Genomic DNA, 13293 nt, shown 5'->3' with positions numbered 1-13293 from the left:
TAAAATAAATAAAAAAATTCAATATTTTTTAATGTAGCATACTATCACTACATACTTGTTTCATTCACAATTCTACATTCATCGTTATTGTTTGCTTTATATACATTATATATTCAACAAACTTCATCTGAAATTTAGTAAATAACCACACCATCCACAATAATTATTGCAAATCTGGCTGAAAGTTAGAATAATAAAATAATTATCTTTTTGTTCAGGTATCATTTATTATAAATAATATATAGATATTTTATGCAAATTAGGCATATGGGAATCCAACTTTAGTGACTACGTCGGATTTGATTTCTGGAAATTTGTATGTGTAAGGATATGTGGCATAGTTGAAATGGTTACCCAAGTAACCAGAATAGCTCAATGGGGAGTAGTAGTAAGGAGAATAGGTGAATGGGTTATAAGAGCTGGAAATAGTGCTGGCTAACGGGGAGGCGATAGGAACATAAGGAGTTGCAATGGGGACTTTGAAAGAGGGGACAGTATAAGGGGTCACATATTTAGCAACAGGTGTCTCGACTGGAGCAAGAGCGTTGCGCACTTTAGCTTCTTCTACAGCCTTCAAGTGTTCAGCCTTAGCTTGGGCGACTTCGGGAGTGTCTTCTACAGGAGTGGGCAGATCAGCAGCAGGGGCAACGATTCCTTTCTTGGCTTGTTCGACGGCTGCCAAGTGCTCAGCCTTAGCTTGTGCCACTTCGGGAGTGTCTTCAACTGGTGTTGGTGCTACTCCTTTGTCTTCGGGCAAATTGGTGGCTGCAACACGGTATCCAAAAACGGGATCAGCGGTGTAGTGAACGCTTTGTAATTTTCCTTCAGCATCGACATATGAGTAGGATCCTCTGGTTACTCCGTCCAAAGTTTTGTGTTCGGTCTTTGAGTCGAATCCGTTGTTGTATCCATAGGAGTATTGGCCGAAATCATCTTGTGAATGATATTGAGTGCTTACTTGTCCTCCTGCAATATACGGTGCAGCAACATAAGGACTAACGTAAGGAACTGAGTACGGTGTTCCGCTGAGAAATCCAGGGCGTCCAGACACAGCAGAAATGGCTATGGCCACAAAACACAAAACTGATACAGAATTCATATTGATTGCTGTTGTTCGTTGTACTGACAATGAGAGAACTGTGCTGACAAATGCAATAATTCTCATTTATATAGTAAATAACTTTTGACAACTAAATGACCTGAGGAAGAACACTTTCACTAATTGTATGCTCAAAATATTTTCAAGGGAAAATGTTATGAAATATTCAAAAATCTATATTTCGAAGCATTTAACTTTCACTTTTAATTAGTATAGACAAAGTTCAGAATTAATTTTACATGAAACATTATATTTAATATAATACTTATTCAAATATAGTTATTGACGATAACGATATAAACTAATTTAATTTTTTTTTTATAATTTGACTTTTTATGACTGTTTTAGTCCACGTGCATAACGCACGTAGACTAAAACAGTCATAAAAAGTCAAATATTTTAAGACCTTAAGAATAAAAAAAAACAAACGTAATTAAAACTTATGTAAAGATATCTGAAAAAAGAAGATCTGAAAGTTCATTCTAAAACACTTTATTATATTAACTTAACTTAACTTTCGGCATAACAAAATAACTTTAGGGCCAGAAATTGTATCATAAATATTGTTAGCAAAGTAATATTAGAGACATTCAGTAATTATTCAATCAATTTTGTTAGAGATTGATCATATCACAATCTTAACTGTGAAATAAACTAGTTGGTATTTTACCTTGAGGCAAGTTACATAAATTTTCCGATATGTGTAAATGATTGACTTAATCAATAAAATATAAATTAATTTATGAGTGATTAAAAGTATATCCAGTGAATTTATTACACATAATTGAAAACGAAAAAAACATGTTAACTCGGAGTAATTTATAAAAGCAAATTTTCAAAAATCAATAATTTTTATAATTGAACCAGTTTCCATATGCCTTTACATAATGATTCAGTATATTCATCAAGACCAAGTACTCTATCGTTATACCAAGTGAATCGTCTAATTTAATCAAAATAATCGTGGAATTTGTCAAACTTTGATGAATTTTTAAAATTAAACTACTTGTCGTAAGGTCGTAATATTTCTGTAAGACCATGATATATGTCGCCAGAAAAAGTTCCATAAAAATCGGCTTAAATTTTTTTCAACAGTTAATTACAAGAAAACGGCTCGGTAGATTTCACCTGAAACTAATCAGTATCATTCCCAACTATTATCTTTCAAACAGTTTTTGATTTTCTAAAATCGAATCGGTAGTATGAGCTTAAATGTGGACGAAAAGTTTAACACTTTTTTCGAAATTACAAAGAAACGGCTCAACCTGTCGTCACACAACACTAAGAAACGATAATCCTCATCGAGATACATCGAATGGCTTTTAAATTTTAGAAATCGGTCCAGCCGTTTTTGAGAAAACTTCGATTTACGGCTAAAAATCTGTTCACCACACACATACTTTTTCCAAATTTGGTCTCATTCGATTCAGAATGGCTTGAAACGTCGAGAATACATAAAATTAGCAATTCGGATTGTTTGATGAAAACATAAACTTCTCCTTCGGGAAGTTAATTATATGTTATCATAGAGAGCTATAGTTCAAACAATAACAATAAAAAGCTATTAAAATATATGAATCCTAATGTTATATATCTGAAGTTATATATGCTTATAAATAAATAAATAAACGTAAAATATTGCTTTGTACTTTATTCAATATTATTATAACAAACTTAAAATAGTTGTAAAAACGTTATGGCCATTGTTAATGTGAAAATTTGGCCGCAAAGTGTCTCGCTTGAGCTTCAGCATGTGCAGCAAAATGCTCAGCTTTAGCTCTTGCAACTTCGGGTGTATCATGCAAATAATTTCCTGAATAAGTATATGCCAATGGAGAATATGTGTACGGAGTTGCAGAAAAAGTAGAATAAGCAAATCTATGATGAGGTACTACATATGGAGCGTTGTAAGCCAAAGTTCGTACTGGAGCAACATATTGAGTGGATGAAGTCTGTACTGAAGCCAAAGAATTGCGCAATTTTGCTTCTTCAACAGCCTTCAAGTGATCAGCTTTAGCTTGAGCCACCTCTGGAGTATCTTTCACCGGTTCTGGACTTTCTGGTAAATTTGAGCCAACTACCTGAAATCCGTGCACTGGTTCAGCCGTGTAATGGACACTTTGCAATTTTCCTTCGGCATCAACGTAAGAGTAAGCACCACGTGTAACACCATCTAAAGAACGTTGTTCTGTTTTTGATGATTCTGGTGTATGGTATCCATACGAATATTGTCCTAAGGTGTCTTGAGAATGATATTGAGAACTAAGTTGAACTGGTTGATATTCGGCAACTCCATATGTCAGTAGTCCTGGATGAGCAAAAGACACAGAAAAGGCAGCTGCCAAACAACACAAGATTGAAAACACCATTTTTGTAGCGCTGCTGTGTATATTGGTAACACAGTACTCACTATTTGAATAACTGATGTGATATGCTTATAAATTTTTCTGATGTCTCCATTTATATCTTAGACAAGATCATAGCACCCACTTAAGGAACTTACTGGCACATAATAATCTGTACAAATGCTGAAGGACAAACATTTTGTCAAAGAACTGATTTTGCCTCATTAATATACATAATGTACCCTATCCAGAGCACATAAACATAAACATTATTAGATCAATTTTATATGAGCATATATGAATTCCACATTAGTATTCAGCATTTATTGCTCATAAGTTATTGCCATCGAGTTTTTTTTATTATTGCTATTTTGTCCACTAATTGAAATCACTTGCAAATAATCGATCGACTTCACATCCGCCTTTGATTTAGACAATAATAAATTATTATGATTAGAAATAAAATGTTACGGACGCGTGGATGATAATCATAAATATGGTCGTGGGTCTTTGGCGCAATATGGGCGAGGCTTCTTATTATGAAATATTTTCATAGATTTCGTATGCAAACGCTTAGGGCGTTGGCTTTTATTATTTTAAATTAATTATCATATTATTCCCAAGGTGATTCTAAACTTGACCTTTGTTGTATTTCCGAATAATTCTTTTTATCACCCAGTAGGCATAAGATATAAATATCTTAATATGCATTCAATTCTTTAGCTATAAAATTATTCATTGTATAATCACTATAACGGACTAAATATTAGTACATATTTTCTGAATATTAGTAAACTAGAACATATGCAAAATTTTGCAATTCTGTTATTAACTTCCCAAAGGAGAAGTTAACGTTTCGACGTTTTCTCAAAAGTGCCTGAACCGATTTCAGAAATTTAAAAGCCATTTGATATATGTCAATGAGGATCGTTTGCCAGTTTTGCGCGACGATCTGCCGAGCCGTTTCTTTGTAATTTGAAAAAAAGAGTTACACTTTTCATTCACATTTAAGCTCATACAACCGAATAAATTAAAAAAAAAACAAAAACTGTTCGGAAGTTACTAGTTGGAAATGATAATGATTAGTTTTAGATGAAAATCTAACGAGCCGTTTTCTTGTAATTAACTGTTGAAAAAAAAAAATTAAGCCGATTCTCATGGAACTTTTTTTGGCAATATATATCATAGTCTTATAGAACTTACTGAAATACTACTGACTTACGACGAGTAGTTTAATTTTAAAAATTCATCAACGTTCGAGAAAATGAGTAGTTTCTTTTGACGTTTGTTAAAATTAAAATTAGACGATTTACTTGGTATAACTATAGAGTACTTGGTCTTAATGAACATACTAAACCATGAAAGTCCTACGGAAACTGGTTCAATTGTAAAAATTGTTGATTTTTGAAAATTTGCTTTAACAAAACACTCCGAGTTAAAGTGTTCGTTCGCTTTCAATGGTGTGTAATAAATCCACTCGGAATACTTTTAATCACTCATAAATTAATTTATTTTTTATTGATTAAGTCAATTATTTGCAGATATCGGGATGTTCATGTAACTTGCCTCAAGGCAAAACACTAAAACCAACTAGTTTAATAAATCTTTACGTTACATTCAATAGTCGGCCTAATTTGTTTTCATCATTTTGAACACAGTATAACTAAATTTAATTCATGATAATGAATTATGTTTCTATATGATTGAAGAACAGTCCAGCTGATCTAGCGATTTCTTTGTATAAAATGCATTTTATTAATTACTCGACATAAATTATCTTAGTAAATCGATATTGCATATTTTCATGATTAACGAGTTTGATGAATTATTGTAATGCAATTAAACAATTGGAACAAATAAATTATAAACTGATTATATTTTGGAGTTTTAATAATACATTTTAGTATAATATTTAATTATTTGACTATTTAACTTGAACATAGTTTAGTAAATTTTGGTGTGAAACCATTGTATTCGTGTTAAATATTAAAATTATATTTTTATAGATTATAAAAAAATATATTGCCAATCCATAGTGTTTAAAAATCTATTCAATAACTAATAACCGAGGCGTATTTAATATGAATAACAATTGAACATTTAAAAAAATATATAAATATTCGTCTCGATCACTGTTATAATAGAGATGATTTAAATTACGTATATAGTTGAAGCTAAAATATTTTTTTTTGCAAATATGCAAAAATATTTGCATAAAAATATTCGAAATTCGGGTCGTAAGGATATTAGAAAAATTGTTTTAAATGTAATCGTTTCGAGTAAAGTTATTTTTGAAATATGTATTATATTTTTTTTTGTAAAAATTAACCAACAACTTATTGAATTATCGAACTGTATTTTTTAACATTTATGGATGAAATACATTCCACAATGAAGAATTTGAGAAACGCCATATATTTCACATTACACATGTATTTTGTAATTAATATAGTATCTACACAATGAATACATTCCATAAATATAGAGTGCATGTTTAATACATTAAATTTTTGAAACATAACAACGAACAGTGGTGCATCATATATAAACCTCTTTTTAATTTATTTATCTACAAATGCACTTAAAGTTATACAAATGTTTCGAAAATTTTAGTAAAAAAATATAATAGACAATGGAATACATGGTACTTAGCAAAAATAATCGATGTAAAGAGAAACTATCGGAAATTTAAAGAAATCGTTCGATTAGGTATTGCAAAATTTCGACCTTGACATGGGTTTTACTCTGCAAATTCTTTTTAGCATAAAATTTTCATTTAATTTTAAAGATAAACATATTTAGATATTTAGAAAATTTTAAATTACATTTCCGAATATTACTGATTATTTTGCAAGAATCATGTATTCTAGTATCCGTTTGAAATTATTCATTGAAACTAATAAAATAAATAACTTTTATAAGTACTATCTATAAAGTTCCTTTATTTACGAAGTTGATTTTTAGTATATATTACATATATAAAACGATTTGTTCCTATATTTTTTCTAAGATATTATCTTTTAATTAAGAAAACATATATTTGGCAAAGCATCAATTTTATAATTAATTGATAAATATTCAATAAACAGACTCTAGTAATATCTTTATTTGTTTTTAGATTGCATTTAATGTATACTTCTGTTTAACACACAATATTGCTCCATCTTACATAAGGAATGGTTTTAATTAAGAATTAAAACGCGTTATTTAAAACATCACATAAAAGTATCATAAATAAATAAATATAATATTTTTATACTACACTCTTTTTATAAAATTTAAATAAATTCTATACATATGAGTATTTCGTGCTATGAAAATAAAACTACTATTTAAATCATCTTATTTTAGTTAAAAATAGTATTTACCTAAATTATTTTTAAAAAAAGGGATAATTCATACACACCAAACAATATAAATGCTACTAGCACCGAAACCATACATACTTGCGGGAAGGTATCGCGAAAAACTATCATCTAAATCTTTGGTTTTGTATAATTTTGTTAATTTCTCTTCTGTTTCATAAAACTACTTTGAACTAAATCATACAAATACCTCACACATGCTACATTGTATTTTATACATTCAGAGCAGTCACCTTTTCTATTTAAACCGCTTAATAACATAGTACGGAACCGTAAAAAACTTTGAAAAAAATCAAAAACGCCCAGGAAAAAGATGTAAATGAGCGTTAGTTAATAATGGGTTCCATACCAATGATAAAAACACGTTATAAATACTAAAATAAAAATAGAATTATAGCGTATACGGTTTTGAACCGTTCACTAGAAGTCTTGTATTCTCTTTCTTAACCCAGCCGGGATCTTTACTAATATCTTCCATTCCTTAAAACAGATTACTTAATGATTTGTTATTTTTTTAAATAATCCGCATACGTTAATCGGAAATTATTGCTAAAATTTTAGATAAATCGATAATTTCTTGATATTGCATCTTCATGTGTATATCACCTTACTGATTTATTTATACAGTACATTTAAAAATATGCTAGAAGCGTTTTATTAATTTTTTGAATAGATATTGGTTATTATTATTATTATATGGATTTAGATAATTTATTGTAATTTCCAGTATTTAATAATATGATCATTCATGTATAACTACAATAAAACTAAGAAATTTAGAATTTTTTGTGTTACAGATTGGAGTTTTTCATTGATTCGTAAACCCAAACAAGTAAACAACTCTTCATCAATAAATAGAAAACATATATATTGCAGATATTTTTTCGAAAAGGCTAATTGTTCAATTGTACTGTTTTACAAGTCGCCTTTTAGCATGAATTAGGTATATTCCAAAAAATACTGGCCTTGTCTTACAGGAAACATCAAACGATATAAGAATTCATTCCCATATCGACCTGATAAAACATTTTACTAAATTATTTGTCAACGTGTCACCTTTTAAAAATAAGTATATTCATGTTTCGAGATGACTAAAAAATTAATAAATATTTAACACATCCTACAGCATTCGTTAATATCGACCAGATGCACGCTGCATACCAATGGCACCAAAGCGCCGTTAAGTTGTGTATTATAATCTGCCAACGGACCTTTTTTAGATGTATTTATGGTTCCAGGAGTAGGAGGTTCCAAGGAACCACAAGATTGCGCTTTATAGATGCGGCCGCGTTGAAATAGACCAGGTAGAGGTATGCAGAGTTTACGATGAACCTGGAGAAGGTAATGGAAATTTGTTGCTTTTTCACTTTGTCTATTAGATATTAATGTCATTGTGATGAATGAATGCTGATGATTACACCAGGCTAGTAATAAAATAGCCTAAAACATATGATGAAAAGCAAACCATTGTCTATTTTATACATAGACAAGTCTTCAGTATGAGTCCTATGATTTTTGCACAGGTTTAAATACATTTACATATATATTCAGGGCCGGTCCTGCGGTACTCAGCGCCCACATGCCAATTTTTTTCTAGCCAAATCCTAGTATTTCAATCTGAACTTTTTAAGACATACAAAAATTTCAGTATGTTCCTTATTGCTTGCAAGAATATTTTTAAATTCTCATTTATTTATAGTGCAAGTATAATATTTGGGTTTTGAAACATTTTACCTATTTATTTTGGGGATTTTATGCGATTTATTACATTGAGCAAATCATAGAGAGCAAAAAAATTATAGCCTCTCATTATTAAACATAACTCTGGTACTTCCTGTTGTATTATTTTAATTTATTTTTTTATTATTAAATATATCTAAAACATTGTATCGTAAACTTTTCTTAATTGATATCGTAAAGGCGCAGTGTTTCATCTATATTTTCCATCGTGTATCTTATCAGATTGTTGTTTCAAAGTTAAATTTAAAAAATATTGTACAAGATTATTAGGTGCAAAGAAATTATATATTTTTTAAATGATATTGAAAAAACTTTATTATAAATTGCATATCCGAAACTCGTTGTAGCGCCCCCTAAGGCGTGCACCCGCATTTTTTGCATGCATCGCATTCAAGGTAAGACCAGCCCTGTATATATTTATTACGTTTATCTATTAAAATAATCATCATTGAAATAAGTTAATATAGTGTTATAATAAATTAAAAATAATAAAGAAATAAGCATGATAAAAATTGATATTAAAGCATGGATGAGATGAATCGATATAATATTGCAATATTATTATATAAAATTACCTGGAAATATTTTCCCAGAACCCGCAACTTTTTTCCGTTGGACGTATAATTTTCTTTATTGTTTTCCATTACTGACACAACTTTGTTGTTTGTGGACCCATCTTCAGAATTTGATACTAAACGCCTTCCAGATAAGCCTTGCAAAAGCCTTGCTCCAAAACCTTTTGTTTTATTATTATGGCTAAAAGTAAAAGATCAACAATATAAAATGAAAATATGTTTAAACAGGAAAAAGTATATAATAAAGTTTTATTATGATTACTTAATGGCTATATTCAAAATCAAAAATGAACTAATAAAATGAAAGAAAAACAGAGTTGTTGATGAATATATATGTTACATTTGTATTATATTCGATAGTCAAAATATGAAAACTAGTGGTGTATGGCATCGTGCCTTAAGACAAATTGCTAGAACTTCCCGTACCTAAATGAAATATTATTATAAATAATGTAACTTTCATTATTCTTATTTTATAAAAAGTAAATAAACAAAACTTAATCAATCGAATTTAAAATGAAGAACATTGTCTAATATTTCTAAGTATTATATAAACTGAATTGCAGAGTTAAAATCATTTATTTGAAGAATTTAAGTGATGTTTAGAACGAGCTAGAATTTGAATTGAAATCCGAATCATTTCTCGATATTAAAAAAAAAGTTGATTAAAAAAAAAATTAAAAAAATCTTTCCTCAAAAGCAATCGTTTCGTGAATACAAGCAGAAAGTTTTTTAAATCATTCAAATCGGACGCTTGGTTCTTCTCTAAAAAAGTGCATTTTTTTGCACAGTCAGTTCTATATCTCCGAAACGGCTAGACCTGCCTTTGCCAAAATCTAATCACTACTTTTCCTCATTACGAATCGAATGTTTTTTGGATCATATAAATCGGTTGATCCGTTCTCTTAAAAAATAAAATTTTAAGCACTTTTGCTCCATATCTCCGAAGCCGCTAGACCTGTCTTCGTCAAAAACTAATCAGCACGTCTCCTCATCAATAGGAATCGAATGTTTTTTGAACGATTCAAATCGTATAATCCGTACACCCGAAATCGTCGATGAAAAATGGTCTCCACACACACACCTACACAAACACATACACACTGAATTTTTTCTGAAGTATGCCAATATGTTCAGAAACCTCCTAAACGTGAAGATATGCAAAAATTTTCATTTTCGATTTTCCGGTCCATTACTCTAACTTGGCCTACGAAACGTTAATAAATGTCTTTAATTTCATATCATATAACTCACTGACCTATTTTCAATTTTCTGAGCTGTTAAAGTCGTAGATATAATAATACTGTGGACGGCTGGAGCAGGTTCTTGCACTTCTGTTATCCTGTTTAATGATTGGCTTTCCCTTAAACGGGTCTCAACGCTGCTGCGTCGCCTTCCTGAGTGTGAACCACTATTGGTATTTCCTGGTGATCTATGCCGACGTCCTCCGCATTGTTTTCCACCATTTCCTGATGAACTATTATTTGATGTTTGGCCGCCACTTCCGCCGCCACTGTTACTGTTAACTGGACCACCATTTGTCACAGTGGTTTGTCCATTGCGATTATTGTCTCCGCAAGCACAACTGGGATCCTATAAAAAAAGAAAAAAAAAATAGAAAAAGTTCGGAAAAATTTATTACAATTATTCAAATTTTCTTTGAAATATTCATGGATAATGCAAAAACACATCTCATTTGCACCATGATAAATGGCAAAATATTTACCTGTGAGTCACTAGAATCATCATATGAATCCCTTCGACCAGGTAAAGGTTTTCCATTGCCGCTCGCTGCAATTCTATGCGCTCGTCTCTTTTTTCTACCTTCCGAATCATCATCAGATGCATCTGATGAACTACAAGAAGGAGCCCGGCCTTTGGCGTGGAACCTTGCACGTCTTTGAGGAAAAACCGTACCACCACCTCCCAGAACTGCAGGTTGTTGCTTGTCAAGATCACAAGAATTCCGCAAAGGACTAATTTCGCAACTATTTTCCTTCTTTGGTGTGTTAGTGTTTGAAGAATACTGCTGTTGAGTCGTTTCCTCAAATACCTCCTGATGGTAAAAAAATAGTGATAAATCATTTTACTTTTACCTAATAAAAATATGATCTTAGCACAAAAGTTTATTTCTACTTACCGACACCATGTATTCTTCTGATGTTTTTTGCATATTTGACCTATGTTCTAATAATTGCTGTGATTTTTGCTCCAGTTGTTTCAACCTTTCATTCATCTGCGTCTGAAAATGCCTAGGAGATTCCGGTTCCGCTGATCGCCTCGTTAAATCATTAATGTCATTAATTCTGGGAGCGACGTTCTCATCATCACCCATTTGTTTTTCCGGTATATCGTTCAGCATAATACCAGTACCAAGACTTGCAGAAGCTGGCATCGTTTTGTACTTTGGTTGTGTATTGAAGGAATTTGCAGCAGAATCTTCAGAATTCGTCTCGTGTACGCTATCACGATTAATTTGTAAAGGTAGATTCACTGTTCTAGAATCTACTAGGATTGTCGTTTCTATTGTATTATTCTGAGACCATTTGTCATCATTATTGCTAAAAAAATGATATTTAAATAATATTTTTTCAACATGGCACATGCAAATATAAAAAAGTGACTAACCATTTATTGTCTACTTTTACAGCAGCCGATTTTGGCGTTGTTCCATTGGTCTTCGGTGAGTTTTTAACATTTATTGTAACTTTCGGAGATACTTTGTTCACTGTAGTGTTTGCTGAGCACATTCGCTCTTGCAGAATAAGATTAAGTCGTCCTTCTGATCGAGATCCTCGCCGCGATAGCAGACAATGTCCAGCACCAGAACCAACTGATAAATCTTCGCCAGGACGACCTACTGTCGGCATGTCATCTTCGTCTGCCTCCTAATATACCAAATAACATGAAAATTTCAACCAAACATATCGTTTTATTGAAAAAATATAATAGTCACAAAGTCAAAACATCATCAATCATTCTTATTTTTCTACGTTTTGACATGATTTTATTACCTGTACTATGCTGCATTTTCTGGACCTTCCTGGTCCATCTCCCGGAGTACGCGGCGCCAATAATGAGCTCTGCAAAGGCATCGCCCCAGGAGGCAGAAGAAGACATGATGAGTTATTTAGTCCAGTTCCGTTATCAGTGTTTCGTGTATCCGTTCCGGGATTTTTTCCGGGGACTCCAGGAAGAGAAGCTGGTACAGGCCGCTTCCTATTAGCTGTGTTTCCTGCACTAACTGCTTCTTGCTGTTGACGCTGCGCCCGCAATCGACGCTCAGCAAGAAGAAAATAGGTGGCAGTTATATGGTTGTATTCATTTTTGTCCAACGCCCTGTTAATAATAAAATTAATTCAAATTAATGGACAAAATTTAAAACAAAAAAAAAACTATAAAAGAAAATGAACAAGAATGTGGATTATAATAATACTCACTCTAAAATTTCATCCTTCGTCGCTATATTTCCATTGATCATTTTTTGTACAATATGGTTATGATCCACTTCTGAAACCTGATGGCGTGAAACCAATGGGAGGCAATCTGTCGCTATTTGTGGACCTTCGCCCTCTACAAGCCAAGAGTCTGTTGCAATTTGCTGTAAAGTAGCACGTCGTTCTGGCTCACGCACCAACATAGAAGCTATTAATCTGCAATATAATTCAGACGTAGGTATTAGGATTTAGATAGAATTAAATCTATGGTTATGTGCCTTAAATAGAAGGCTGGAACTTCTCGATTTCCAAACAAATGAAAATACAATCAATAAAAAGTAATAAATTGGTTTTGTCTTCAATATTTCTAGAAGCAAAAAATTTGTCTGTTTTATAAGATATTAACCTTCTGCATCCTGCGGAAACATGAGCTGGAACTTGGTATTTGCAGTCCATTATCATGGTGAGAGTTTCACTGTCGTTAGCTTCTTGGAATGGTGCTTGGCCGCATACCAACATATACAAAATGACCCCCAGAGACCAGACGTCTGTTACAATAAAATTAGATTTATTATATTAACGTTCATTTAAAATTAACTTTTTCTGAAATACTTTGTTCTTAAATGTTATATGGTTCTAGAAAAAATAAATAAAAAAACTGCAGAGAAACATGAAGTTTTCTGAATAAACCATCTCATAAAATTATATGTTAATAAATGAATAAATAATAAT

At 31.5% G+C, this 13293-nt stretch overlaps 2 protein-coding genes across 4 annotated transcripts in view; both read right to left on the bottom strand.

The window, feature by feature from the left end:
- Positions 1–259: 259 nt before the first annotated feature.
- On the bottom strand, positions 260–3468 carry LOC113367488. The gene is made up of 3 exons (XM_026609092.1): positions 2839–3468; positions 1124–1142; positions 260–1062 (listed from the first exon to the last, which is right to left on the bottom strand). Exons 1-3 carry the CDS (start codon positions 3466–3468, stop codon positions 260–262), a joined length of 1452 nt encoding a protein of 483 aa, XP_026464877.1.
- A 4025-nt stretch (positions 3469–7493) lies between these two features.
- Positions 7494–13293, bottom strand: part of LOC113366145 (serine/threonine-protein kinase par-1-like) — a 63231-nt gene continuing 57431 nt past the window's right edge. For all 3 annotated transcript variants that reach the window (XM_026607708.1, XM_026607709.1, XM_026607707.1), the window contains exons 5-13: positions 12968–13109; positions 12565–12777; positions 12139–12463; positions 11753–12012; positions 11265–11685; positions 10851–11180; positions 10383–10717; positions 9125–9305; positions 7494–8141 (exon numbers count right to left, since the gene is read on the bottom strand). In XM_026607708.1, the coding sequence (XP_026463493.1) occupies positions 7920–8141; positions 9125–9305; positions 10383–10717; positions 10851–11180; positions 11265–11685; positions 11753–12012; positions 12139–12463; positions 12565–12777; positions 12968–13109 (2429 nt within the window). In that variant the 3' untranslated portion in view covers positions 7494–7919. The remainder of the gene's footprint in view (positions 8142–9124; positions 9306–10382; positions 10718–10850; positions 11181–11264; positions 11686–11752; positions 12013–12138; positions 12464–12564; positions 12778–12967; positions 13110–13293) is intronic.

This window comes from Ctenocephalides felis, unplaced genomic scaffold (genome assembly GCF_003426905.1).
Source record: "Ctenocephalides felis isolate EL2017-DRISC unplaced genomic scaffold, ASM342690v1 CF-g0.4_SCAFFOLD_01170, whole genome shotgun sequence".
Taxonomy (NCBI): domain Eukaryota; kingdom Metazoa; phylum Arthropoda; class Insecta; order Siphonaptera; family Pulicidae; genus Ctenocephalides; species Ctenocephalides felis.
The sequence above is the reverse complement of the archived record's forward strand: the minus strand, read 5'-3'. Positions and strand labels throughout refer to the sequence as shown.